At 54.9% G+C, this 27,337-nt stretch overlaps 2 protein-coding genes across 4 annotated transcripts; one reads left to right on the top strand and one right to left on the bottom strand.

Moving 5' to 3' along the window:
• The first annotated feature begins 1,543 nt into the window (after nucleotides 1-1,543).
• On the top strand, nucleotides 1,544-10,173 carry TRNP1 (TMF1 regulated nuclear protein 1). Of its 3 annotated transcripts, none has more exons than XM_045584980.1 (3): nucleotides 1,544-2,504; nucleotides 6,849-7,218; nucleotides 10,163-10,173. In XM_045584980.1, the coding sequence occupies exon 1, from the start codon at nucleotides 1,692-1,694 to the stop codon at nucleotides 2,373-2,375; it is 684 nt and encodes a 227-aa protein (XP_045440936.1). In that variant the 5' UTR covers nucleotides 1,544-1,691; the 3' UTR covers nucleotides 2,376-2,504; nucleotides 6,849-7,218; nucleotides 10,163-10,173. The 3 variants fall into 3 exon arrangements, with proteins under 3 accessions (XP_045440936.1, XP_045440935.1, XP_036303307.1); XM_045584979.1 differs by lacking the exon at nucleotides 10,163-10,173 and adding an exon at nucleotides 6,618-6,769 and having other exon boundaries at nucleotides 6,849-7,507; XM_036447414.2 differs by lacking the exon at nucleotides 10,163-10,173 and having other exon boundaries at nucleotides 6,849-7,507.
• A 264-nt stretch (nucleotides 10,174-10,437) lies between these two features.
• On the bottom strand, nucleotides 10,438-18,695 carry TENT5B (terminal nucleotidyltransferase 5B). The gene is made up of 2 exons (XM_036447407.2): nucleotides 18,244-18,695; nucleotides 10,438-12,297 (listed from the first exon to the last, which is right to left on the bottom strand). Exons 1-2 carry the CDS (start codon nucleotides 18,502-18,504, stop codon nucleotides 11,275-11,277), a joined length of 1,284 nt encoding a protein of 427 aa, XP_036303300.1. The 5' UTR covers nucleotides 18,505-18,695; the 3' UTR covers nucleotides 10,438-11,274.
• Nucleotides 18,696-27,337: the final 8,642 nt, after the last annotated feature.

The following is a 27,337-nucleotide window of genomic DNA, read 5'->3' as shown; positions in this document are numbered from 1 at the left end:
TGTTTTCAGGCCTCTGTGTTCTCCCATCGCAGTAGCTACTCACTGAACTGCCATCACGTGTCTGTTTGCTCCCTGAGGGCAGGGCCCCACCGGACCATTGCTGTGAACTCCAGCAGCCAGTCAAACAGAGAAGGTAATGATCACATTTGTCAAATGAATGAATAAATGAATGCATGACGCAGGGGACTTTTTAAAAAAAATGTATTTTATTGATTTTTTACAGAGAGGAAGAGAGATGGATAGTCAGAAACATCGATGAGAGAGAAACATCACTGACTCCCTCTACTTGCCCTCCACTGAGTCTCCCTCACTCCTCCTAAGGCTTCCTTCCTTCAGAGCCTGGTTCCCTCATGGAGCACTCTCTCCTCTCTGAGCTGCCTCTCAGGAGCCCAGCTGTCTCGCTCACTTTCCTAATCACTCAATTTAAGGCGCCTGAAAGCATGGTGAGGGCGGCTCCCTGGTCTCTTCTTCACATCAAGCCGGTGCACTCCCCCCTCTGCCTCCTCTTCAGCCTGGGCAGTGACCGCACTGGCCACACTTTGGGCGGGTCTCCCAAACCCTCCAGCCTCCGCCCCACCCATCACAGGGACCTCCCATCTCTGACGGCACCCTTTGAAGAGATGAACACGGAGGCAGGGCCCTGGCGTCTGGGCCAGTGGTTAGAGAGGGTATGGCAGGGTCATTTCTGTTGTGGGGAAAATGGGCAGGGCTCCGTTTTCTATTTTGCCAGAATGACAATGTTCCTCCCCAATGGCAGGAACAACCCAGGAATCTGAGCCCCCAGAGGGCATATGGCTGAGCCGCTCCCATCCAGAGGTCCAGATCCAGGGACAGACCTGCTATGTGATCTTGGGGAAGGCACCACTGCACTTTCTGGGTCTGTTTCCCCTCTGGGTTAAAGGCGTGAGGCATCCACTGGGAGGAGCAAACGGGAGCAGGACATGGGAAGAATTTTGCACACTGTGGAGTCCGGGGCTCCTCTGGGGGGTCCATCAAGGTTTACAAAGCCGAGGCGGTCGAAGCGGCAGCGCTGTGGTTGGTTTTGTTGCCTGGTGGGGAACAAACCCCATCGGACCCCTAACAGACTCCAGTTCCCCCCCCCCCCCCGTGTGAACCTCTCCACTGTCCCAGGGAGACCGGAGAAGGGGGTCCTGGGGGGCCTTGTGGCGCAGAAGACCAGGCAGAACCGATTGGACCCCGGGGTGCGGCACGGGAAGGAGCATTGTGCAGAGTGAAGCCTCCTGAGTTCTCACTGTCACAGGCAAAACCCTCCCCAGGCGGAGCCTGGAGTCCTTGGTTCCTAAGCACCAGCTACCAGCGCATCTGCCTCGGGGCCAAAACAGAGAAGATGCAGTGTTCTTACCACCAAACATTTGGGAGCGGGGGATGGAGACCGGATGCCCTCGCAAAACCGAGGGACCGAGGACCTAACGAGAGTGGGCGCTGTCGTGATGGGCGGGGCGGAGACGGGGGAGGGGGTTTCAGAGCATGCCGGCCCCGGATTGGCTGCGCGGTCTGTCGCCCCGCCCCCAATCCTATAAGAGGCCCCGGCGGCCGGCGAGGCGCTGGCGCGGGGGCTGCGGCCGCATCGCTTGCATCCTCGCCGTCCGTCCTCTGTCCCGCGGGGGCAGCCGGCCAAAGCCGAGGACCGACCGACCGACCGACCGCTGCGGACCGCCGGGGGGCGGGGGATGCCGGGCTGCCGCATCAGCGCCTGCGGCCCGGGGGCCCGGGAAGGGGCAGCGGAACCGGGGTCGCCGCCGCCGCCGCCCCGGGAGCCCCTGCCATCCCCTCAGCCCCCGCCCCCAACTCCGACCTTGACCTCGACCCCGACTCGGGCCTCGCCGCCGCCGCCGCCGCCGCCAGAGGCGATCCCGGCGTCGGCGGGCTCGGCCGAGGGGCAGGAGCTGCAGCGCCGGCGCCAGGGCGCTCACGGGGCTGCGGGGGCCGCCGGGCCGGCAGGGGGCGCGGCGGGGTCCGGGGGGCGCGCCCTGGAGCTGGCCGAGGCGCGGCGGCGGCTGCTGGAGGTGGAGGGCCGCCGGCGCCTGGTGTCGGAGCTGGAGAGCCGCGTGCTGCAGCTGCACCGCGTCTTCCTGGCGGCCGAGCTGCGCCTGGCGCACCGGGCCGAGAGCCTGAGCCGCCTGGGCGGCGGCGTGGCGCAGTCCGAGCTCCACCTGGCGGCGCACGGCTCCCGCCTCAAGAAGGGCCCGCGCCGCGGCCGCCGGGGCCGCCCGCCCGCGCTGCTCGCCTCGGCGCTGGGCCTGGGCGGCTGCGTGCCCTGGGGCGCCGGGCGCCTGCGGCGGGGCCGCGGCCCGGAGCCCGACTCGCCCTTCCGCCGCAGCCCGCCCCGCGGGCCCGCCTCCCCGCAGCGCTGACCGCCCGGCCGGCCGCTGCCCCGGCGCCGAGGACGGACTGCGGGCGCGTCCCCGACGCGGATGGATGGACGGACCGGTCGGTCACAGGAGCGCGGCCGGGCGGCCGGGGGACCGGGCCGAGAGGCTGAGGTGCGGTCTTAGCGGCTGGTGCTTCCAGGGGGCGGGGGCGGGGGGGTGCCGGGACCCGGATCTCCCTGCCTTGGGGCTCCTGGAGCCCGCGGGGTCCCCAATAAAGTGTCCGCTTTCGGCTGCGGCCTCTCCCAGACCTGGGAAGTGAGGCGGGAGCACCAAGCCCCCATGATAGAGATGCACAAACGGAGGGTGTGCCCGCAAACTTGTACCGATCGGAGCCTGTGCACTGACGCAGCATCCTCCCCGCCCCTCCTCCCCCCGCACCTGCAGTGACTTTCCGGCGTCCCTTGGGGCTGTAAGAAGAGTCCTGCCCTTGAGGCTGCCGTTTCCTGACACCTCCTAGCTCCCTGCCTTTGGGCGGACAGAACAGTGAAGTCCCGAGATGGGGTGGGGCTGGTGCAGCCATGTTCCACCGAGTTCTCTCCCAGGCCCCCGTTTTCCATTTGTGAGATGGAATCCCAGAGAGAGCGAGGGGGTCTGTCCCATAAAGCTTCAGCCCTTCCACTTCTAGGAGAGGTTTTTTTCTTACACCCTCATGCACCTTAGCTCAGAGTACAGCCTTGGATAACCATGGAAACTGTCTAAAGCCTCACTTGTTCTCTGAGAGACCCCGCCCCCCAACCTGGTTCTAAAGTGGCTCTGCCAGGGATGGAGTCAATAACATCTTTTTAAAAATATATATATTTTATTGATTTTTTTATTATTTTATTTTATTTTATTTTTTTACAGAGAGGAAGGGAGAAAGAGAGCTAGAAAGATGAGAGAAACCTCGATCAGCTGCCTCCTGCACACCTCCTACTGGGGATGTGCCAGAAACCAAGGTACGTGCCCTAAGGGTCCGCAGGCCAAAGCTCTATCCACTGAGCCAAACCCGTTAGGACTCAGGTAACATCTTTTAACAGGCCCACGGGGGCAGCTATGTCATTGACTTCTAGAAAGGGAGTCTTAAAGGGCCAGACCTGAAATGAGTTCTGCTTCTCTTCCTGTCCCCATGCCCTTCAGGCTTCCCTTCCCTAGCCCCCACTCAGCTGTGACTGGCCTCGCTGCTGCTCTGCTGCTCGCCAGCTGAGTTGGCTGCAGCCTTCACCTCCAGGAAGCGCCGTAGTGAGGTTAACCCAGGGCAGAGGTCTGACTTCTCCCGCATCAGTCCTGGAAGAAGGGTTTGCTCTCTGAAATCACACCTAGAAGCTGCAGGGCTCTTGCTGGTGGAGTCGGGAGCTAATCTAACGTCCTCATTCTGCAGAGTGGCCAGGTGACATGCCCGCAGAGGGACAGAACTAGAGCCCAGGCTTTCTCTCCGTGTCTCTCCCTGCCCAGGGGCAGGGGCCAGAGAAAACTGATGTCAGCTTTTCTGCTGTGCGACCCGGACAACTCTGCCCCCTCTTCGGGCGGTTTCCTCAGTCTCTCTCTGCACACAGCTGTCCCTCCTCATGTCAGGACTTGGGAAAGGGTGGATGGGGGTAGGATGAGAATGTCTGAGTCAAGGGAATCTAGGGACCTGAGGGTCTGGTGTATTGCTCACCTGACCCCCCAGCCCCATCAGCCTTTTCTTTCCCCAGGTACCAGAGTTTTGGGGTTTCTTAGCTAATAGCCAGGCCTTCCTGAACCCGTTTGTAGCTGGGGAAGGGAAGTCCAGGAGGAGGTCTCAGAGACGGAAGAGAGCTTGGGGCGGGAGAGTAGGTGGCCCTGACATCCCCTGGCCTCCACAGGGGGGAGAACCTTCTGCAGCTACTCTGGAGTTTGGGGTTCGGGGATGAAGAAAGGACAAGGACTCTCCGGTGTGACCCAGGGTGGAGCTTTGGCCACAGCCCCGGGGGCGCAGCCAGAACGGTTTGTTTTCTGGGCTGCGCAGGAGAGCACTTGGTCCAGAGAAGCTTTTAGCTAATGGTGCAAAGTGCTCCGTGCCATCCCAATTCTGCCTTTCTCCGGGATTTATTAGTAATCAGCTTTGTCCTGATTTGGAGGTGGCGGTGGGGGAGGGAGTCAGAGATGGTAGGAAGTAGAGACGGTCCTGGAGTCACAGGCAGATATGCCTCCTCCCTCCGCTTCCCGATGTCCCTCTGCTGACCACCAGACCTCGGCTGTGCCGCCGGGTGCTAAGCCGGAACCCCAGCTCTCGGCCCAGTGCTCTGCCACCACCCCTCAGCCCAGGGCCGCCTCTAGGAAGCTCCATTTTTTTCTCAATCAACACACATCGATTCAGTCCAGGGGCTCAAGAAGCGGCACTTAATCAGAGGGTCAAACTTTAAGATTCTGTGTCTCCCAGTCCTCCTCTAGGCAGCCTTCACCGACAGTCACCTTCCCAGGGGACTCTCTGGGGCTGGGCAATTTGTGTTGTTCTGAGGGCTGTTTTTAGGCCTTCGTAAATAACTAGCCCCTGGCCCCCTTCGCTGCCCCCACCCCCATGACTTCCTGAACACTTTCTTGATGGCCCCCAGCCCTGGGGACTGGACCTGTGCACTGAGGATAACAATGGCTACTAGTGAATCTGCGATCGCAACAACTTGAAATGAGGAACAGGAGCCTTCAGGTTCATTAATGCCTGCGGCTGGGGATCCAGCTGGGACCTGCCCCTCCCCTGGATAAGCCCCTTCCTCTCGGCTGGCCCTAGGCAAGTGAAGGTCTCTCTGGGTGGCGCCACCAGAGGGCAGTGTGGGGCTGCTTCCCTGGGCACGTGGCTGTAGCCTGGAGCAGCTAGCCTCCCGGTGTCCCCGCCCCCAGGCAGCCTCCGGGTTGGCAGAAAAGGGGTTATGGGAGGTCACTTAGAGAAGAGGCTCAATGGAAGCCTTCAGGTTGGGCCAGTCCCATCAGGAAAGGCTTTCCTGGAAAGAGGCTGCCCCTGTGGATGATCACCTCCTGGTTTCACCATCACTTGGCTTCTCAGTTCCTTACACTGAGGACGCAACAAACATGGATGCACACCCTCTCCCACTGCCATCCGGGGACCAGGGTGGTTTTCTAAAGATGAGGCTAAAGCGACAGGTCTGGCCCAGGTGCTCCGAGCCAGCAAACGGCAGTCTCCAGGAGGCTCCTTTCCCTGCCAGCGGCTCTGGAGGAAACGGGCCCAGGCCTCTCAGGGCTGGAGAGGTCTAGAGCCAGCGGGGGAGGAGGTGTTTGGGAAAGCTGGGGGGTCCCTGGCACCTTGGCCAGGAGTCACGGGAGAAGGAATCCTTGGTTCTGGAGTAATAAACTAACCGCAGCCTCTGTGTGGCGCTGCGCTGAGCACTTTACATCCACCCTTTCAGTCCTCCCAGCTATCCTGCAGCGTAGGGGTTACTGCCATTTCCACAGGAGACTTGCACAAGGTCATAGAACCTGTATGTGGGAGATCCCTTAAGCATTTATGTGACTTTTTGTTTATCAGATGAGTGTGGGAGGATTCTGGGCTCACCTTTCTGTCTGCGCCAGTGCTCCCTGTTTCTGGGAGTGATGTGATAAGCGGGGCAGCCCAAGGTGCCCTCCCAATGTCTGGGCACACCCCCAGAGGCTGGCTCCTCAGCCTGTTGTCTGGGTTCGGGGAAGGGAGGAGGGGTGAGTTAGGCTGAGTCAGCACACCTGGCTTCAGGCGAAGGCAGCCCAACCGTGCTGAGGGCCTGTGCTTGCCGTGGACTGCTGCTTCCCTCCACCCTGGGCTGGGATGTTTGATGCCCAGGAGAGCAAAGATCCTGGGATGGCAGAGGAGGAGGATGGCAGGCTCCATAGTGGGGCAGAAAGTACCCCAGGCTTGGAACAAGACAGACCTGGATTCAGTCCTGGATTCTCTGCTTGGGGAGACCTTAGGCAAATAATTTACCTTCTCCCTGAGCCAGTTTCTCTGTGTGTGTTGGGCAGCTAGGGAGGAGATAACTTCTGCGTATGAAATGAGGAGCCACACTAAGTGCCTGACACACAGTGGAGATCTGTGCCAGTGTGATGGAGCAGGTCTGCCCGGCTTCGGAGAGACTGCCAGGACATAGCCCCCAGCGATGTGGGCCTGTGCTTCTCCAGAGCATCTCCATATCAGGAATCCCTGGAAGCTCCCGTCTCTCTCCCCCACGGGCCCCGGGAACTCCATAAGGGGACAGATGGAGGAAGGGGCAGGCTTTCCATTCCAGGAACATTCCATTCCAGCTGCTCAGACCCGTGGGGATCCCAGCCAAGGACAAAGGCGCAAGGGAACCTCTGCTCATCCCAGGAGCCCCCACTCCTTCCAGGAGTCAATGGAGCCCAGCTCCATACTATTACCCCGGCACCTTCTCTCCATAACGGCCCCTCTTCAGGAGGTGGATGTTGAAGGACTTGGGTGGGGCTGGGTGGCTGTGGGGAAGAGGTCATTGAAAATCTTGAAATTGTTCTCTCCAGCTTCACCCAGCAACTCTCTGGATCTGAACTCCTGGGATTCTGTTCCTTCCCTGAGCACCTCCTCCAGGAAGACTTCTTCGCCGGACCCTCCACAAGGCGGAGCAGGATCCTGGGGAAGTTCCAGCACTATGAATTTCTTTGTGTATGCCACAGTGACTTTGGCTTCTGTTGTACCATTGGAAGACGCTGAGATGCTATCAGATTATTTAAGAGAGCAGCAAACCCTTTCCAATGTGAAAGTGGAAAGGATTTCTTTAAAAAATAGAGTCATCACTCTTAAACAAGTCACAACACGACTTGGCAGCTGCCCTTGCTTCTCAGTCTAACAGCTTGGAGACCTGTTGGAGGGGAACCAGTTTGAGAAAGCCCTGTCTTCCTCCTCCTCTGTTGGCGCCCCGTCCCCGTGGGAACACGCCTGTGGCCCCTCAGGTGGTCAGCTCTGGCTCCATGGAGAAAGAGACGGTGGCTACATAATCCTGAGCAAAGTTTTAAATGGGAAAAGGAACCACGCTTATTCAGATGTCCTGCCAATAGAGGGAAGAGGGCCACATTTACTCACACGCAACCAGAACTTGTAGAATTCTGCAAAATGAATGTATATTGAGTCAGTCCCATGATTCATGCATTCAGGAAGAATAAATTTCAATGGTGTGAGACAACTGCGTGCGGTTTTGAGTTTACTTTGCTAGTGCCCTTGCCTGTTTTCCTTTGTGTCTGTCACCACTCTTTAGGTTGGCAATTCCTCGAGCAGTTTCTGTTTAGTTTCATTTGACGATCCTGGCACTGTGGACTGATGTCTCCCTTGACCTGGCTCAAAGCTGACCCTCTCCAGGAAGTCTTCCCTGATTAAGACGGTGGTGAGGAAGTTAGGGGTTGGGAATGCACATGGGAGATGTGTGATGGGGAGGGAGGTTGTGCATGCTTGTGACAACCTGGCAGCCTATGACTGTGCTGGCAACGGCATGGACCTGTTGGTCAGTCAGGGTCCCAGCAGGAGACAGGGCACACTCAAACTGGGCAGAGATGGTAAAGGGACTCTTTCCAAAGACGTGGGCTTAAGAAACCAACGCGGAATGGTGCTGCTTTCATGGCGATAGCAAAAGTTGGAAGCTTCTGCAACTCCTGGACCTAAAATGGGGGAGACAGAGGAGGGGAAAGGGAGGAGAGGACAGCTGTATGGAGAGTCCCTGACAGGAGCACTGGCCTGTGACTGAGAGAGATGAATAAGACAACCTGATGGGGAGGGGACAGGGGAATAAACACCCCATTCTTTTCCAGTTTCCTGCTGGGCCTCTCATTGGCCAAACCCAACAGGAAGGCCAGGAACAGGGAGTCATTGATGCACAGTTCCCAGAGGTCACCCTCCACGGAGCACAGAGCAGGGAGAAGGGTGGAGAGTGGGACTGGAGGAGCCAGCACATTTGTAGCCGCTTGGGGGGCATGTCTGCGGCCCCCTGATGTCTACAGCAGGGCTTCTTTGCCCTCTAGTTTCCCCACCTGCTGTGGTCATAAGGCTGGGGCGGGGTGGGGGGGTCAGGGGGGCTTGTTACTTGGAGAGCGCTGTGGGGGAGGGGGGCTTTCCTTCCTCGCCCTTCCCCTCTCTGCCTCTGGGATTTCCAGTTCTTGATAACAGCCTGCCCTGGCATCTTTCATGGCTGCAGGGATTGTCCATAAGAGAACAATGCCAGCCACTGAGTCTGTTTTTTTTTCACACCCACTGTCCCACTCTGAAACATACCCATAGGCATGCCTGTGATCACCACAGTCATGGCTGTTGTCACATGGACATCAAGAAAATGTCCGTCTTGTCACTTGCCAGCATGCCCTGTCACATATATGTATAGGAGACATACCGTCATGCTCATCCATGGGACATCGGAGTGTGGGGGCAGGATGGTGCAGGGGTTAACAGCAAAGGCTCTGGAGTCAGACTAACTTCCCTGATCTTTTTGGCATTAGTTTCCTGGTTGCTGACATGGAGATAATCCTTGCTCTTGTGGAGTTGAGATGAAATGAGGGGTACTGATCCGGGAGACCCAGCATCGTTTTGGCCTGCAGGAAAGCACTCCAGAAACAGCTGTTACTGGGAACACCTGTCTCTCCTGCCTCTCACCCCATGCAGGTCACATAGACACACCCGTGAGCATGGGCACCTGCACAAGGCCAGTTAGAAACCCTTAGGCGCATGCACCCTCCCCAGACGTGGGTACATTATCAGACAAGCTCCCTCTGCCTGACCCCTCTCCCCGCAGATCTGCATGGCTTGCTTTCCACTACCTTTAATTCTGTGCAATCCAATGTCACACTTTCGCTGAGGCCCACCCTGACTTCTTTTAAAATTCTCATACTCCACTGATTCCAACCCCTTACCCGGCTGTGTATATTTTTGAGCATCACTGACCTAAGGCGATATAATTTAGCTTATGATCTATAATCTTCAAGAGGGCAGCCATCTCAGTCTTGTGTTTACTGACATATTCCCAGTCACTAGAACGGGTAGCTGGCTCGCCGTGGGCTGACTGCTGGTATATACCATTGGTTCCTGGCTTCTCACCTTCTGAGACAAACATATCCTAACACGCTAAGCCTCTGTGCTTATACTGTGAGCATCCCCTCTGTGCCCAAATCAGGAGCTGGGACAAACTTGGTCCCTCCCAGGACCTTCGTTAGGTGGGCACAGGCAGAGTGAAGATGGGAGCTGTTTTAATCATCCAGCGAAGAAAGCCTTTCCACTCACCCTTCTAGCCATTGTGAGCCCCGTAGGGACCCACTGAGCAGGTGAGGTGGCTGGACTTGTCCCCTCTGTGGCCTTGGGTGTTTTTTATTTTCCACCCCTGGCTGAAAACCACTTCAGAGGCCACTAATGAGGGTGAATGTGTTGAGGGCTTTGCAATTTGTGGATCAAAGGGGCTGCGTAAACAGTGGGGAGCGTCCAGGACCATGACTGGCTGATGCCCTGGGGGAAGAGCTCCGTGAGAGGGTGACAGCCCGGCGTGGCCTCTGGTGCTGGAGAGGAGACTGCAAACCTGCTTAGGACAAGTTGGAACGTGCCCATCCGCATTTGGGGGTGACAGAACCAGAGGACGGAGGGAACCTCTCCCAGATAAGGTGGCCAAACCTGGGCTCAAGCTCTGGGGGCCCCTAGAAATCCCCCCAGTCTTAGCTGCCATTATTGGAGTCCTCTGCAGTCTGGATTCACCCAACTTGTTTTCCACTTGCTTCCTGGGAAGGGATGGGGCAGAGAGGCAGAAATGGGGTCAAGTAGCCCTGAGCACCACAGGGTGAGACCAGGTCCAGGATCATTCAGATTCTAGGTGGGAAACACTGAAATGATTACTCTCGAACAGGAGGCTTGCTGAAGCAATGTGCAGGGACAAGTCATATGTGTAGACATGAGCTCCGAGCACCGTTGTCAAGCTGGGGCTGGTGTTGCCAGAAGAAGGGCATCCCCTCAGCCACAGCCCAGGACTCAACCCCCCCAAGTACCCTCCCCCGATATAAGCCAGACTCAGGCTGGGAGAGGCAGCTACAGCCCCCCAGCCATGGAAGACCCTTCTCCCAGGAGAAAGCATGGTACAGGGTGCTGGGCTCAGTGTAGACAATTTTTATTGGCAGGTGTTAAGAGTGCAGGGGCGGGACATGGTTCTCCTCCCCGAGCTGAGGGCCCTGTAACCAGGCCAGCGGGGTGGGAACACTTGACTGTGGCCAATTTGGGCTCCGTACCCTCCTAAGGTCAAGCTCCCGGGAGGAGGGCTCCTTGTGATGTGGGGGAAGGGAGCTGTGTCCTGGGAGGGTCTTGGGCTGTGTCCTACCCCAGGCCCCTTGGTCCTGTCCCTATACCTTGACTGCTCAAGTTAGGAGTGTTTGGGGACTGGGCCAAACATATCCCTCTCCAGGTACCTGTCTCATGCCTCCCTTCCCCTCCCCAGTGATTAGCCAGGTTGGACTACCAGGCCCTGCGAGTGGCCCAGCCTGACCCCGAAGTGACTAGTTCCCTTAATGCACCATAGTTTAGCCACTGAGTGGGCTGCAGACCCTCGGGGCTGCGGGGCTCCCTCTAGGCTGGCCCTAGCCAAAAAGACCCTTCTTAGGCCACAGCAATCAACCCACGATGACGGACATCGAGACCAACACCCCAAACATGCTTTGTCTCCTGAAGGCAACGAACCCCCAAGACAAACAGCTCCTGCACCCCACAATCACGTTGGTCTAAAAGTGTGTGGCAATAAGCAAAGAACCCCAGCTCAGCCGTAAGCCCGCGGGGGCCTCCCTCGGGGAGTCTGTGGTCTGTTCAGTCCAAGGCCCAACCCTGCAGCAGGGCGGGGCCACCCGGCACAGGCTGCCTGTCCCCGGCCACGCCCTGCACACCCTCCTCGAGGCCCCACTCCATCTGGGGAGACCCGGTCTCCCCCGACGAGGGTCTGAGTCAGTTACAAGGCAGCCAGGTGGGATAGCAGGAGTGGGCCCAGGCCAGCAGCGGCTGCACAGGGGTCACGTAGTAATTGAAAGTGGCGGGCACAGGCCCATTAGGGCGTGGAGAGCACCAGGCCATGGCAGTGGCAGCAGCCGGGCCCTGCTCGGCCAGTGCCTGGAGGGCCATGGAGGCGATGAGGTCCAGCGTCTGGCGGCGCTCGTGGCTCATGAGGCACACGGTGCTCTCGTTGACCACCCGGTGCAGCGTGGCCAGGCAGTTGTAGCGGCCGGCCGAGTCGGCCCCGCTGAAGTGGGCCTCCAGGTAGCGCTCCAGCGTGCGCTGCTGCTCCAGCACGTCCGGGAAGTCGATGAAGAAGCGGGAGCACATGTAGCGCTGCAGGGCGCGCACGTCGGTGCTGGGCCGCGGCCGGAAGCCGCGCACCAGCAGGTGGCAGTACTTGAGGAGGCCGCCGCCGCGGATCTCCTCGGGGTTGCGCGTGGCGATGACCCGGTGCCGCAGGTGCTCCAGGGCCTCGTGGAAGTCCCCGTACAGGCTCTCGCCGGTCACGGTGGGGTGGAAGGCCTCGGTCATGGGCGTGGACGAGCACTGGCCGAAGAGCAGCAGGGAGTCCAGCGTGATCTGGAAGGAGTCCACGCTGAACTCGAACTGGCGCCGGACCGAGTCCACGAACTTGAGCTCCACGTTCTTGCCGCTCTTGTTGGACAGCGAGATGAGGCTCCAGCGGTCCGTGTCCGTGCACACTTTCACCAGCTTCTGCACGTAGGCCTCCTTGAGGGTCAGGGGCGTGATCTTGGCCCGGCTCACGCCGGCCGGCAGGAAGTCCAGCAGGCAGGCCAGCACCACCTCCTTGGTCAGCTGGAAGGAGGCCTCGCTGCGCAGGTCCACGCGGAACACCAAGTCCAGGTCCTTGTAGCCCAGGCCGTTCTCGGGGTGCAGCACGTGGCTGGCGGCCGAGCCGTGCAGCCGCACGCCGTGCACGCGCAGGCCCTGCTCCTCTAGGCTGCTGCGCACCACCTGCGGGGGGACGGCGGGAAGAAGAGGTGTCAGGAGCTTGTCCCCTGGCCCCAGGTCTGCCATGGGCTTCCGTGTCATAGGGATAATAGTGCCAACGTCTGCTGACCACTTATCAGCTATCACGCCTTTGGAAAGACATTTAATTTTCTAAGCCAAAATTCCTGAGGCTAGAGAATGGCCTATTTGGAGGAAAGCCTCAGAAAGAACAGCAATGATAAATGCAAGCATAGAATTTATTAAAAGCTAGATGCTAGCCGAAACCGATTTGGCTCAGTGGATAGAGCGTCGGTCTGCGGACTGAAAAATCTCAGGTTCAATTCCGGTCAAGGGCATGTACCTTGGTTGCGGGCACATCCCCAGTAAGGGGTGTGGCAAGAGGCAGCTGATCGATGATTCTCTCTCATCGATGTTTCTGGCTCTCTATCCCTCTCTCTAAAAAAATCGATAAAATATATTAAAAAAATAAAAAAATAAAAGCTAGGTGATGATCCAAGCACTTTATACATTAAAATATAGATTCGTGTAATTCTCACAATAACTGGGTAAGGTAGGTACAATTATCCCCATGTTACATATGGGGAAATGGAAGCACAGAGGGGCCAAGTAACTAGCCCAAGGTCACCCAGCTGGTGAATGCAGAGCTGGGAATGAAACTCAGAGCCCATGTCTGAACCACTATGCTCTTCTACTTTCCTAAAACTGTAAGCAAAACACTTCGTTTTGTGTCAGGCAGAGCGCCAATTGCTCAGATGTGTTTGGAACATAATTGTCAGTTCACACTCATTACCACATCACTCCTCACCATAATCCTATGTTTGAGTATTATTATCCCAATTTACAGGTGGGGGACCTGAGGCACAGAGAGGTTACCAAACACGTTCAAGGTCAGAGAGCGGCCAGGGTGAGACTAGAACCCACATCAGCTGGATTCTCAAATCCATGCATGCTCTTTTGACTCTGAGATACAAATCTTCATTCATCTTTACAAGATCACAGCGAGGCAAATATTATGCCCATTTTACAGACGAGGAAACGGAGGCTTACAGTGGTGAGATATCGAGGGAATCCTTTCAGAGATGGCTGGCCTGGCCGTTAAAACCCAGACCCTTTCCACTCTTAGAAAGCTTCCCGACCAAGTGGGAAGAGATGGAGCCAATCCCATCTGCTGGCACAGGAACATGAAAGGCAAACCTACAAGTAATTTTATTTATTTTTCCCTACAAATCATTTTATTTTAATTTTTTTAATTTAAAAAAAATATACTTTATTGATTTTTTTAGAGAGAGGAAGAGAGAGGGATAGAGAGACAGAAACATCAATGAGAGAGAATCATCGTTCAGCTGCCTCTTGCACACCCCCTACTGGGGATGTGCCCGCAACCAAGGCACGTGCCCTTGACCAGAATCGAACCCGGGATCTTTCAGTCCGCAGGCCGATGCTCTATCCACTGAGCCGAACCGGTTTCGGCCCCACAAATTATTTTAAACCTGCTCCTCTAGCCAGGGGTGTCTCCCCAGGCCTAGGACCAGGAAGGGAGAAGAGGGGAGCTGGGCTGGACACTCCAAGACTCAGAGAACTTCACACACTGTCCTCAAAGTGACCAGGCAGCATTCCTACCCCGAGTGATTCTGCAACCCTTGCTGCCAAGTCAGCGCCTGCCGCCTGCTGGAGGGGCTGCCCTCCTGGCCTCACGAGGAATTACTGTGAAGAATGCATCCAAGTGCTGAGGAGGCAAGATGCAGTGGGGCAATCTGAGGCGGGCGGCTCCCTCCAGGAAGGCTTCGGAGCTTGCTTCCGGGAGGAGGACTCTGGGCATGGGCAGGTATTCTCATGGCTTTGGGAGTGAGCAACCGGCTGTCAAAACTTAGAGGAGATGAGAGGGAAGCTGGGGAAGGGAAAGAAGGGTATTAGGTAAGGTGACCAGACGTCCCGATTTTTAGCAATTTGTCCCGTGTCCCGCGGCATTTTTAAAAAGTCCCGATTTTTTGAAAGATTCTTTCCAAATTTTTGGACTTTTTTAAAATGCCGCGGGACGTGGGACAAATTAAAAATCGGGACTGTCCCATTAGAAGCGGGACGTCTGGTCATCTTAGTATTAGGTGCCAGGCACTAGCCCTTCTTCCCGGACTCTCTGAGAGAGGGCTTCAGGATCTCTAAGTTATAAACTGGACAGTGCGGCTCCCAGGAGGGAAGTCACCTGCCCAAGGTCATGCAGAGGTGCCTTCAAATCCAGGTCTGGCTGACTCCAAAGTCTTACCATTTCCCACGGTTCAGAGGAAGCCGAGACCAGAAACCAGGGATCTAATCCTCCTCCCTCTTAACATTTCACAGCGAGGCCAAAGCTTCCAGGCACGGAAGCCCAGAGCCAGATTAGTTATGGAGCAAGAAGGTGGGGGCTGAGGAATCCTTGGCCAGACAGACAGGGAGCTGGAGGTAAGGCGCCAGGTGCTGCAGACCAGCCCGTGGGACTTCTAACCCGCACCCTGGCAGCCGTATCGCGTGGGCCAGGGGTCTTCAAACTACGGCCCGCGGGCCACATGCGGCCCGCAGAGGAGTCTGATCCGGCCCGCCAGGTTTTTTTGGGCAGTGAGCGCAGCCGAGGTGTTACAGTAGGAATTAGTATTTCATATAGTCCGGCCTTCCAGCTCTCTGAGGGACCGTGATCTGGCCCCCACTTTAAAAAGTTTGAGGACGCCTGGCGTGGGCCAAGGAGAGAAATGGCCAAAGACCTCGTCCCAAGGACCCCGGTCAGGCCTGCAGAGCAGACCAGCCCCCTCCCGAGTCCCATCAGAGCTGACTAAGCCTGACTCAGTGCCAGCTCCTGCTCCCAGGCCGATGCCCACCCCAGGGCATGGCACCTGGCCTGGTGAGTAGGTAGCAGTACCCTTGTTAAATCGCCTGCGTCAGGCCATGGGGTTGGCTGTGTCAGCTAGCCAGAGGCTGTTGTCTCTTTCCCAGGTGTGACTACAGCCAGCTTGGCAGATAGTCCCCAGATACTGCCACACCCCAGGACTGCAGGGCAGCGAGGAGCCTCCTGAATCAGACTTTCCAGCCACGGAGGGGGCAGCGGCTATGCCCTCCTTTCTCCTGTGCCCAGGCCACTGCTGAGCCTGGCAGGGAGATGTAGGTGCTGCCAGACGGCAGGCTTATAAAAAATTCAGAGCCACCTAACGCAAGTCCTAGGGCTGCAGCTGGAGAGAGAAGAGTGTGACCTGGACAAAGGACTAATCCAAGGTCACACAGGCAATAAGTGGCTAGACTTAATTAGAACCAGGCTTCCAGAGGGCGGGACTCTTACAAAAGAGCGGCCCCCAGTCCAGGTACAAGCAAGAACTGCATTTCTTGCTACTCAGATTGCTGCTGTAGGTGAAACCTTGGTGGGGGAGGGGAGGAAGAGAGGGAAGAGAGAGAAAGATTCTAATTCTTGAACTGCAGGGCAACCCAGCACCAGTAAGAAGCCCAAAGTCAATAACCAGCGTCCCCACCACACACACCCAGCTCCCCCATCTCACACACACAAACACACACACACACACACACACACATCCAGCACTCCCACCACACACACACACACACACACACACACACACACACACCCACCACCCACCACACACACACACACACACACACACACACACCCAGCTCCCCCACCACACACACACACACACACCCAGTGCCTCCACCACACACACACACCCACCCAGCGCCTCCACCACACGCACACACACGCGCGCGCGCACACACACACACACACCCAGCACTCCCACCACACACACACACACACACACACCCAGCGCCCACCACACGCACACACACACACACCCAGTGCCTCCACCACACACACATACACACACCCACCCAGCGCCTCCACCACACACACACACACACACACACACACACACTTCCCAACAGCTTGTGAAGCTGCAGCTCCAGACTCCTGGCAGGAGATGGACTTGCTTCCCTGTGGAGGCCATTACATAGCCAGGAGAAGGCACCTGTTCCCTTTGGAGTCTAGAACCAGAAAGGGTGTTGGAGAGCACCCCAACCCCTCCCCATGGAGCAGATGGGCACACTGGGCCCGGCAGAGGGAAGAGACAGCAGTACAGGCCCTAAAGCCCGATGCCCGGCCTCCCACTCCAGCTCTGACGTCTCTGCCCTCCCCATAGAGCTCCCTGCGCTGTGATGTCTCTGAGCCTGGTCTAGGAGGACATTGTGCTATTATCACATTGTAAAGGCAGCTCCCCTACTAGGCTGGGTCCCAGTCAGATTGATGCCCCCCTAGGTTTCCAAAGAGGGCTTGGCACCAGGAAAGGCAGTTTGGATCAGACAGGTACTTCCCCTCCAGGGCGCCTCCTGTCCTCACAGAGAGAAACTGTCCCACGGGGCTCCTCCACTCCCTACCCCATCCCGGAAGCAACAGTCCTGGAGGTTCAGAAGTTGGGGCCCCAAGGTTGACCTCACTGTCCTGGGGAGAAAAGCCTCAGCTGGCTCCCTAATTACCCCATGACAGCGGGCAGCAGAGGAATGCCTCTGGGAGGCGCCATGGGCTGCAGGTGAGTCAGCCCCGGAGAATCTGCTTCCACCCTTTGCCATTCCTCAGAAGGGAGGGCAGGCGGGCACCCGGGCCCTCCGCGGAAGCTGAGGCTTCGCCTGTCAGCCGCCGCCCCAGCAAGTCCCCTCTGGTAGAATGTGCAGGAATTGTGGGCGATGTTCTGGCTTCTTCTTATTCCACAGACCGAGACGTTGAGTCTCGGGAACGGGGAAGGAGGGAAAACACCTTGTACCTGCAGCAGTGGCTCTTGGGAAAGACCCAGAATTCTCTGGGCTTGATAGTCACTTATTCAGGTAGTCTTAGGCAGCTCATCTCTGGGGCCTCAGCTTCCCCAGCTACAAAATGGGTGCAACAGTGACCATATTCTGGTATTTCAGAGCACGGCAGTGCCTGGTCTAAACAGATGAAAGAGCAGATTGAGGGATGCTGAAGGTCAGGTGAAGGGAGGGGGAGTCTGAGGAAGGGGAAAGGTTGCCAGCATTCTCTTCGCCTGCTCCTCAGTACAGACATGGGGCTTGGGGTGTGGGCTGACACTCATTTCCAATCTTGGGAAGGGGAAGAAACACCGAAACTGGACACCTGAGGTTGCCTCCCAGCACGCAGGCATCAGATCTGGCCTGGTGCTTAATCTCCTCCTACCACAGCCCAGCTGAGAGGCTCCTTGTCCACATAATAGCTAGCGGGCTCTTGAGCAAAGGGCTGTGGGAGCCCAGGACAGAGTCTGAGAGAGAGAAGGAATGAGAATGAGGCCCATGCTTGAGCTGGTTTGGCTCAGTGGGTAGAGCGTCGGCCTGCGGACTGAAGGGTCCCGGGTTCGATTCTGGCCAAGGGCACATGCCAGGGTTTGGGCTCCATCCCCAGTAAGGGGGGGGGGGGTGGCATGCAGGAGGCAGCCAACCAATGGTTCTCTCTCATCAATGATGTTTCCCTCGCTCTCTCTTTCACTCTCCCTTCCTCTCTGAAATAAATAATAAACAAACAAATATATATATTTAAAGAGAGAATGAGGCCCAGGAATGATGATTTTGGGATGAAAAGAACCATTTTGGATCCAATTAGGTATACCTACCCACCCAGGGCCGCCTGGCATCTTTTGTCCTTCGTGATGGGACTGTTCTTCCCCAACTGCTGTGTCTCTCCTCACCCTACTCTCCTCTCCAAGCCAGGGCCAGGGGGAACAGTCCGAGAGGAATCCGGACTCCCCAGGGGCGGAGGAGGGGGAAGCCAAGCGGGGAGGGACTGTGAGTGCAGGGAAAAGGGAGTATGGGCTACTATCAATGCTGTGCCGTTTTGTTTCAGCCCCTGTCCCTCTCTGAACCTCGTTTCCCCTAGCTGTCCAGCCAATGCAGCAGCCCCCGGGTTCCTTCCCGCCACGGGGCCCCGCGCCCGCTCACCTGCACGATCTGCCGCGGCTGCACGCTCAGCGTGGGGAAGTTGCCGCGCCCGTGGATGGGAATGGGCTCGCTCAGCAGCGCGTCCAGCCGCTTCACCTGCGGCCAGCCCAGCCCGCTCAGGTGCGGCCCGAGCGGAGCTGAGGCGGCTCCCGGGTCCGGGCCGCCGCCTGCCGGGGCGGCCGTGGCCACCGCCGGGGCTGCAGCCGTCCCCGCCAGCGCAGCCGCCCGGTCCGAGCGCTCCACTCCGTTCTCCGGCATCATCAGGCCGGCCCGGGGCCCCGACGGCAGGAGCCCGGGATGGTTCAGGGGGGGAGGGCGGGGAGAGCGGGTGGGCCGGGTCCCAGGCGGCAGGCGCGGCTGCAGGGACAGCGCGGCAGCGGCGGCGAGGCGATCCCGGGCACACCTGTGACAGCGGCGACCTCCCGACCCTAAAGCTTGTCGCTCAGCGCCCAGTTGACTTTTATAGGCCGCGGGCGACAGTCCCATTGGTCCAGGTAGCTGTCACACAGCGGGAGAGGCTCTGTCATTGGTCAGAAGAGCCAGAACGATTCTGATTGGCTGGAAGGCACTCCTCTGCCCCGCCCTCCTTCTCGGCTGAATTCCCTGCTTTGGTCCTTAAAGAACTTCTGTCCGCGGTGATTGGCCCGGCGGAGCCTTGACCTTGGACTTAAAGGGACTGCGCTCTCTAGGGGCAGACGGGAGGGCGTGATCAGTAGTTTGCAGCGGAATCGGACCACTAAAACGTTTCAGGTGTTTCTGTTTGTTTTTGGCGCCGGGAGGAATGTAGAAATCACCTGGCTTGGTCCTAGCCATCCACTGTTTTCAGAAGCCCAGAGAGACCTCGGTCTTTGGTCAACGCTGCACAGCGCTCCTTTTGCGTTCCCGCAATCTTCCATCCTCGAGGAAAGGTAACAAACTCAGAGTATACCGAGGTAGGGACTTTGCAACGCACTCTCTTGATGGTTCCTTGTCCATCAAGAGAGTGCGTTACAGCCTTCAAGTCCATGTTCAGAGAAGGGGAAACACTGATTGGAAAAGGGAGATACCTGCCTGACCCTGACTCCCCAAGGTCACACAGCGAACCAATCGGGCCTTTGTGCTGACCCTGGACATAGAGTCTGCGGGCGCATGCTCATTCCACTACACTTGGACAAACCCAGGGCCTTTATGGAGGATGGAAGGAAGCTGGAACTGGGGGTGTGGGGGTGTTGGTTTTCCTGACCCAGCGTCTCAGGCCCTTCTGCAGCCCCATCTGCAGGAGCTTCTTGGTGGCTGGCAGAACTCCTTCCTGCCTGCCTGTTCTCACCTTCCTCAGGTCCTGTGCTTCCTTAAGCAAGTCACTAAACTAAGTGACTTTCCAAAAATCGGGACTTTTTAAAAATGCTGCGGGACTCGGGACAAATTATTAAAAATCGGGACTATCTCACCAAAAGCAGGAAGTCTCATCACCTTACACTAAACCCCCCTCAGTCAGTTCCTTATCTGCCCCAGAGAAGGTGCTCAGCAAATGTTTTTAAAGTTTTGATTTATATAGAGTTGGCCAAAGATTATTTCAATAGGACATACTGTATGAAAATACATAAGACAAAAAGAGAAAAAAGGAAAAATATAAGACCTTTCAGATAGTGCTAAGAAGAAAATGAAATAGGGTAGTGGAAGAGGGAGCAACCATGTATGTATGTGAAAAAGAGAGATATAGCCGAAACCCATTTGGCTTAGTGGATAGAGCTGCGGACTGAAAGGTCCCAGGTTCGATTCAGGTCAAGGGCATGTACCTTGGTTGTGGGTACATCCCCAGTGGGGGTGTGCAGGAGGCAGCTGGTCAATGTTTCTCTCTAATCGATGTTTCTCTCTATCCCTCTCTCTTCCTCTCTGTAAAAAATCAATTATATATATATATATATATATATATATATATATATATATTAAAAAGAGATATAGTGAGTGAGAAAGATAACTGCAGAGATCGATGACATCAGTAGATGGTGTAATCAATGAAGGCCTCCTTAACGCGGTGACATTCCCATTGCTTCTGCTGGACAGACTTCTGCCCTATCTCCCACCTGCTTGTTCCTGACAGAAGGTGCTAAGCCACACATTCCTAGAGCCTTGAAAGCTCAATATAGAAAGTCTTTTGACAGTCATTTTGTTCACCCTCTTTGCACTTTATAAATGGGAAAACCAGGGTCCAGAAAGCAGCAGGGATTTTCCTCAGGGAGACTGGCTGAGGCTGGAACTACACAGGGGCAGGACCTTGTGAGAGTGGCCTGGTGCTGTGACCATCCCACACATTGACTCAAGTTCTCTAAGGGAAGGAACAGATTTCTTTTCCTCTTTCCTTCCTTCTATCCGCACTAGGAAGAGCAATTAAACAAATTCGTGCTCTGTGAATCACCACGCTGTAGACACCTCTATTCCCAAAGGTAATTGGTCCAATGTTTGCCCAGTCACAGGACATAAACATCATTATGATGGGAGTGGGGTGACTGGAGGATATAGGAAGAGGAGAGAGAAGATGATGGAGAAGGGGTGGGGGAGACAGAGAGAAGGGATATATTCAATAGAGTTTTTCATTTTCACCAAAACCAAAATGTAATTGCCCTAACGAGTGGCTGGGTTACATAAGCTCTGAAGAGTCTAAGGCTTAAATGTTATATGTGAGCCTTTCTCCCCTGTACAAATTTCACATATTCATTCCGACTTTGATTGATTTTAAAAGGGAACTTAGTTTCTATGATAATTGAGTCTTTGTGACACAAGTAAGTCACTTTCCCTGTCTGGACCTGTTTCCTATTTTGTAAATGGGAATGAAATAGGAGTCAGTCTCTTCCATTCACACCTTCTGTGATTTAAGGAAGTGGGAAGGGAAAGGGAGTTCTGGGGAGAGTCTTGGTCCCTATGTTGCCTCCTCTTCAGTTTTGGGTTGCCAAACAAGAGCTTGGAATTACACAAGACACTAAACTTAAAAAAAATATATATATATATTTGTATTGATTTCAGAGATGAAGGGAGAGGAGATAGAAACATCAATGATGAGAGAGAATCACTGATCAGCTGCCTCCTGCATTCCCCACTGGGAATCGAGCCCGCAACCCCAGCATGTACCCTTGACTGGAATTGAACCCAGGATCCTTCAACTGATGCTCTAACCAATGAGCAAACCCAGCTAGGGCAAGGCACTAAGCTTTGACACAGGAGCAGTTCTCACTTCATCTGTATAAAGTGTACAACTCAATATTGATTTGTATACTCACAGAGTTATTCAACCAGGGCCATAATTGATTTTAGAACATTTTTATCGCCCCCAATGGAAACCATGTTCCCTTTATTTTTATTTTTTAAATATATTTTTATTGATTACAGAGAGGAAGGAAAAGGGAGAGATAGAAACATCAATGATGAAAGAGAATCATTGATCAGCTGCCTCCTGCAAACCCCTATTGGGGAATGAGCCCGCAACCTGGCCTTTGATCGGAATCGAACCTAGGACCTTCAATCCACTGAGCCAAACCAGCTAGGGCAACCATGTCCCCTTTAGCAGTCACCACCCCACACACACTTTTTCCCAACCCCCTCAGCTCACAATCCTAAGCAACCACTACACTATTTTCTGTCTCTAGGTAGATTGGCCTATTCTGAACACTTCATATACATGGAATCATATAATATGTGCTCTTTTCGATTTGTCTTTTTTACTCAGCATAATGTTTTCAAGGTTCGTCTCTGTTATAGCATGTATTAGTATTTCATTTTTCTTTATCTGTTCATTGGGTCATTATCACCTACATTCAGGGTGGCATAAAAGTCTGTGCCAACATGTAGTCAGAACTCAATCATGTTTGCCCTCACAAAAACAGGGCTGATTTGATAATTTGGAGCAAGATTCAGACAAGTGTTTTGTTGTTGTTGTTGTTGTTGTTTTGTTTTCCTTTATCAGCACAGGAAGGGTGTAGAGAGTGAGATCACAGAGAATGAAGCTCTGAGAGAGAATCAGGAGGGCTCAGGGCACACTCTGAAGGACAGAGATGGGCAGCAGAGGGTAGAGCTGTGATCAGGGCACTCCAGGGCACTCCTGGGTTCACAGGGTCCCTCCCTGCCCCCCAGCTCCTCTGAGCCTGTGCCACCCTGTGGGGACGCAGGTGGAGGTGACTGATGTTAAGCCCATTTCATGGGTGAGGAAACTGAGGCTTAGGAAGGGGTGATATACGCCTTTGTCTCATCTCCTCTGCTAGAGTGGAAACTTCTCAGGCTCAAGGGCTGCTCGCTCCTGTTTATGTCCCCTCCAGGCTGATGCTGCCAATAAAAACTGGAGTGGCTGCTCATCAGTGGTTCCCAGTCCCAGCAGACCCCACCTCCCTTTTATAAAAGTATCTTACAATACCTTCTTCCCTGTAATGAAATGCAATTCATAGATAATAGATATAATTATACACTCCTAATATATTTTTTGGGGGGAGGTTGGGGTGGCAAATGAAGATAATGCTATAACTGAAATGTAAGGAAGAAAAAGGAAGACAATCTTTTTATGGTTTAATTTTTTATTGAGATATAATTGACATAGAATGTGTTTCAGGTGTACAACGGTTCCATATTTGTATATATTATGAAATGATCACCACAATAAGTCTAGTTATTATCTCTCACCATATAGTTATAATTCTTTTTTGTGATAGAGAACTTTTAAGATCTATTTTTTTAGCAACTTTCAAATATGCAATACAGTAATGTTAACTATAGTCACCTGCTATAGTTACATTACATCCCCGGGATTTATTTATTGTATAATTGGAAGTTTGTAGATGTCTTTTACTTATTTACTAGAGGCCCAGTGCACTACATTTGTGAACTGTTGGGGGGGAGGGTTGTCTCCTCAGCCCAGCCTGCACCCTTTAGCAGTCCAGGAGCCCTCAGGGGATGTCCGACTGACAGCTTAGGCCTGCTCCCCGTGGAGAACTTGCCTAAGCCTCAGTCAAGACATCCTTAGTGCTGAGGCAGGAGATGTTCCTCTGCTCTGCTTGCCATCAGCCCGGCCTGTGGCTGAGAGGTGCCCCCCCTGTGGGAGCGCACTGACCACCAGGGGGCAGCTCCTACATTGAGCGTCTGCTCCCTAGTGGTCAGTGAGCGTCATAGCAACTGGTTGTTCTCCCACTTGGACAATTTGCATATTACCCTTTTATTACATAGGATTATTACATAGGACTTTTAAACCTGTACATGCATAAGTAGGCTGACCTCTTATAGAATGGGGCTTCTCAATTGGAATGTGCATAGCAGTCACCTGGGGATCTTGTTAAAATAGAGATTATGAATCAGCAGGTCTGGGAAGCACCTGAGTCTGCGTCTCTAACCAGCTCCCAGGTGTGGTCCAGCTGCCGCTGGGAAGGCTGCAGAAGTAGGCACCTGGTTCCCTGAGCCCACGGAGGGCTCCACCCACAGCCACCCCCTCCCCCAGGACTAAGCAAGGGGCAGCCTGTCTGGGGCTTCCCCAGTGGCTGCCCAGGAAACTGTCCACCCTGCCACCCAGCCTCATTCCTGGCCTGGTGCCTGCTGCCAAAACAGCAGTTCCCACGAAGGAACCCGCCCTGGGGAAGGAGCCTCGGGGAAGGGAGGGACGTGGAGAATTGACGTCCGAGTGGGTGGGGCTTCTGTGTCCTGCTCCCCCTCATGCCAGCCCCACCCTCCTCCCTACTGCTGCTTGGTCAGTAAATCCCAGTGCTCCACCCACTCCCATCCCTTTTCTCCCAACGCTCCCTCCTCCTGTTTCCCCTCAGTCTGGGCTGGGGCCCTGCGCTGGGGAGCCCAGATGACAGTCTAGGTCGGGGCCAGCAGACAGGCAGACACCTTTTTAAGCAATTTTCTGTCAAAGGAGGTGGGACTCACTCCTAGCCTCCTGGGCAAATCCTTCTCTTGTCTGGTCTGGGCTAACATGAAGGGGTGGGATCTGAGGGTCCTCAAGGCTGGTCCAGCTGGAAGCCAGGGTCCCTTGATGGCAGTGAGGATTTTTCCAACCCCCAGGCGGACAGGCCACCACATCCTTCGCTTTGGATGTTGGAGCTGGAAGGCTGTCTCTCACTCTATAATTGTGCACCAAATGGTGAGGGGGGGGGGGGTGTCAGCTACGGGCCACATCCCTGTTCGACGGTGGTCCCATGAGATTATAATGGAGCTGAGAATCTCACACTGCAGTGACGTCTCAGCCTCGCAGCTTGCTGACTCTGCAGAGCAACGCATCACACAGATACTCACCATTGTGCTATAATTGCCTGCGATATTCAGTACAGTAACATGCTCTACAGGTTTGTAGCCTAAGAGCTGAAGGGAAGCAGAATTTGTCATCCTCCAATATGGCTCTTTGGCACAGGATCACTTCAGGCTGCTTCATTTTAAGGAGAACAGACAGGGAGAAGCTCTAAAAACCGAGTAGAGGTTATATCCTTCATAAGGTATTTACTTTCATAAGGAAAATAGCCATTTGTGTCTCCCTTGCTGTCCCTGGAAGTGGGGGTGACGTTACCTCTAGTAACTCTTGTCAGTTCAGAAGGCCAAGATGAAACCTGCATGTGCTTTTCCTGGTCACTGCCCAGAGCTCTCTCCGCCCTCAGCACCTTTGTTTTCAGCTGGGAATAATATTGAAGGTGGTGGCTTCAGCCATTCAGGCCAGTTACTGAACTTCCCTGGGTCCCTCCCACGTATACAGGAGGTATGCAAATTATTAAACTTTTGTTTCTTTTTCTCTTGTCAATCTGTCTCTTATTACAGGATATCTCAGCTGAGAACCCAGAAGCAGAGAGGGAAAATTATTTTTCCTTCCCTACAGAGCAATAGGCTAGACCAGTGGTCGGCAAACTCATTAGTCAACAGAGCCAAACTCAAACATCAACAGTACAACAATTGAAATTTCTTTTGAGAATCAAATTTTTTAAACTTAAACTTCTTCTAACGCCACTTCTTCAAAATAGACTCGCCCAGACCCAAAGAGACCAGATATTTTGAAGAAGAGCCACACTCAAGGAGCCAAAGAGCCGCATGTGGCTCTAGAGCCGCAGTTTGCCCACCACGGGGCTAGACTATACGTAGTGGACTATAGCATCTAGGTTTGTGTAAGTGCACTATATGGTGTTTGCACAACACAATTGCCTAACAACTCATTTATCAGAATGTATCCATCATAAAGGGGCACAAGACTTTATAAATGGGGAAACTGAGACCCAGTGAGAGGAAGGGTCCTGCCTCAGCCCATAAGCAGATAAGGTCCTAGCCTTCACCTCCTCTGAGCTCTCAGATGAAGTTCCTGGGGCTTTCAGGGCTCCCGCTCCTCCTGGGGACCTGGAGGCCACTGGGAGATGGTGGGGAGGGCGGGTTTAAGGGAAGAATCCCCAAATCAAACAGGAAGCCCTGCAGGGGCGGGCAGGGGTGAGGGCCTTAGGACAGAGCCTTTGCTTCTAGGCCTCGTTTCCTAAGACGTGATGTGCCGCTAAAGCAAGGAGGAGGTGGTGATGGGCTTTCATTTGGTTTTGTTTTCACGGTTTGCTCTCCAGGCAGGAGCTCAAGCCCCAGCTGCAGAGGCGAACAACGGTGCTGAGCCGAGCCGGCTCCTGGCCGGCTCCCCCTTGGGCTCAAGGGTTAGGCTTGTCGTGATGCTAGGGCTGAGCCAGGCACAGATGGAGGTGAGAGTGTGCTTCTGTGGCCCAATCTGTGTCCAACCCAGAAGCTGGGTGGGGCTGTCTGGGCTTGGGTGGGGATCTTTGTCACCAGGCTCAGACCAGTCCATGCCCAAGGTCAGGGCTCATCCTGGATCAGGAACAGGGAGAAGCAGCCTTCGGTCCCTCCCAGGACAGACCCACCTCAGGATTCCAACTTCAGCAAGGTGAGTCAGGCTGCTGGGCTGACAGCCACAGGCCTACAACTCCTGGGCTCCTGCCCAGTCTCTGGTGAAGATGATGCCCCTAAGCCAGGGATCGGCAAACTGCAGCTCGAGAGCCACAGGCGGCTCTTTGGCCCCTTGAGCGTGGCTCTTTCACAAAATACCACGGCTTGGGAGAGTCTGTTTTGAAGAAGTGGCGTTAGAAGAAGTTTAAGTTTAAAACATGTGGCTCTCCAAAGAAATTTCAATCGTTGTGCTGTTGGTATTTGGCTCTGTTGACGGATGAGTTTGCTGACCACTGCCCTAAACTAATGCCCAGAGTTCCTGGTCTACCATCAGGGGTGTCTTTTGGGGGTGCGGCCTCCTATCTCCCCTGCGTGCCCCCACCCGCTGACCTGCCGTCCAGAACTCTGCTCAGGCTGACTGGCTCCTTCCATGGGTCCCGCTCCAGGCTCTGGAGTTTACAGAGGCGAGTGGGGGAGGGGGGAGATGATTAAGGTCTCACAGTGCCCAGCGCTCTGGCCAGAGATATGCTGATGAGCTGGGGCAAACAGCCCAAAGCCCTCTGCTGTGACTGGTTTCAAGTTGCCCACCTACATTCTGAAGAGATTCACAGAACTGGCTCTCAGCTCCCTCTCTGACCCGGGGCAGTCCCATTGCCTTCCACAGGCCCAGGAAAGGACTGGGGCTGCCAACCTGGGCTCTGCCGAGCAGACGCTTCAGCCCAGGGCTTGGAATCCTGAGTGAGTGATGCAAAGACAGAGGGTTCAGACTTTGCTAAGAAAGGTGGCCTTTGGTGGCAGGGACCGATGTGGTGTCTGATGGTGGCTCTGGTGTCCAGGTGTCTGGCAGTGGGGTTTGGCCTGTCCATTGCTGTCACTTTCTTTGTTCCCGCCCTTTATGTGAGTCAGGATCTCTGGGCTTTGTGACCAACCTCAGCGCTCCCCAATCTCTCCTTTCTCTTCCTAAGTCAGCCATAGTCAGATTCTATTGCTGCACTCAAGACTTCCTGTTACCAATGCCTCTACCACCAGACATTGTCATTATCGCCATTTCCATCCACCCCGAGATCCAACAGCCACCAAACTAGCCTCATATCTTCACCACCATCTTCCATGTCACCAGAGTTGTTACCTCAAGCACCAACAGCTTTAACCATCGGGCTTTCAGACTGTATCTGTCAGGGGTCAGAGCAGGAAACAGAAACCCCTCGGTATCTTTAGCAGGAAG

Source organism: Pipistrellus kuhlii, unplaced genomic scaffold (assembly GCF_014108245.1).
Source record: "Pipistrellus kuhlii isolate mPipKuh1 unplaced genomic scaffold, mPipKuh1.p scaffold_m20_p_2, whole genome shotgun sequence".
Lineage (NCBI taxonomy): Eukaryota > Metazoa > Chordata > Mammalia > Chiroptera > Vespertilionidae > Pipistrellus > Pipistrellus kuhlii.
This window is presented reverse-complemented; position numbering and strand designations above follow the sequence as displayed.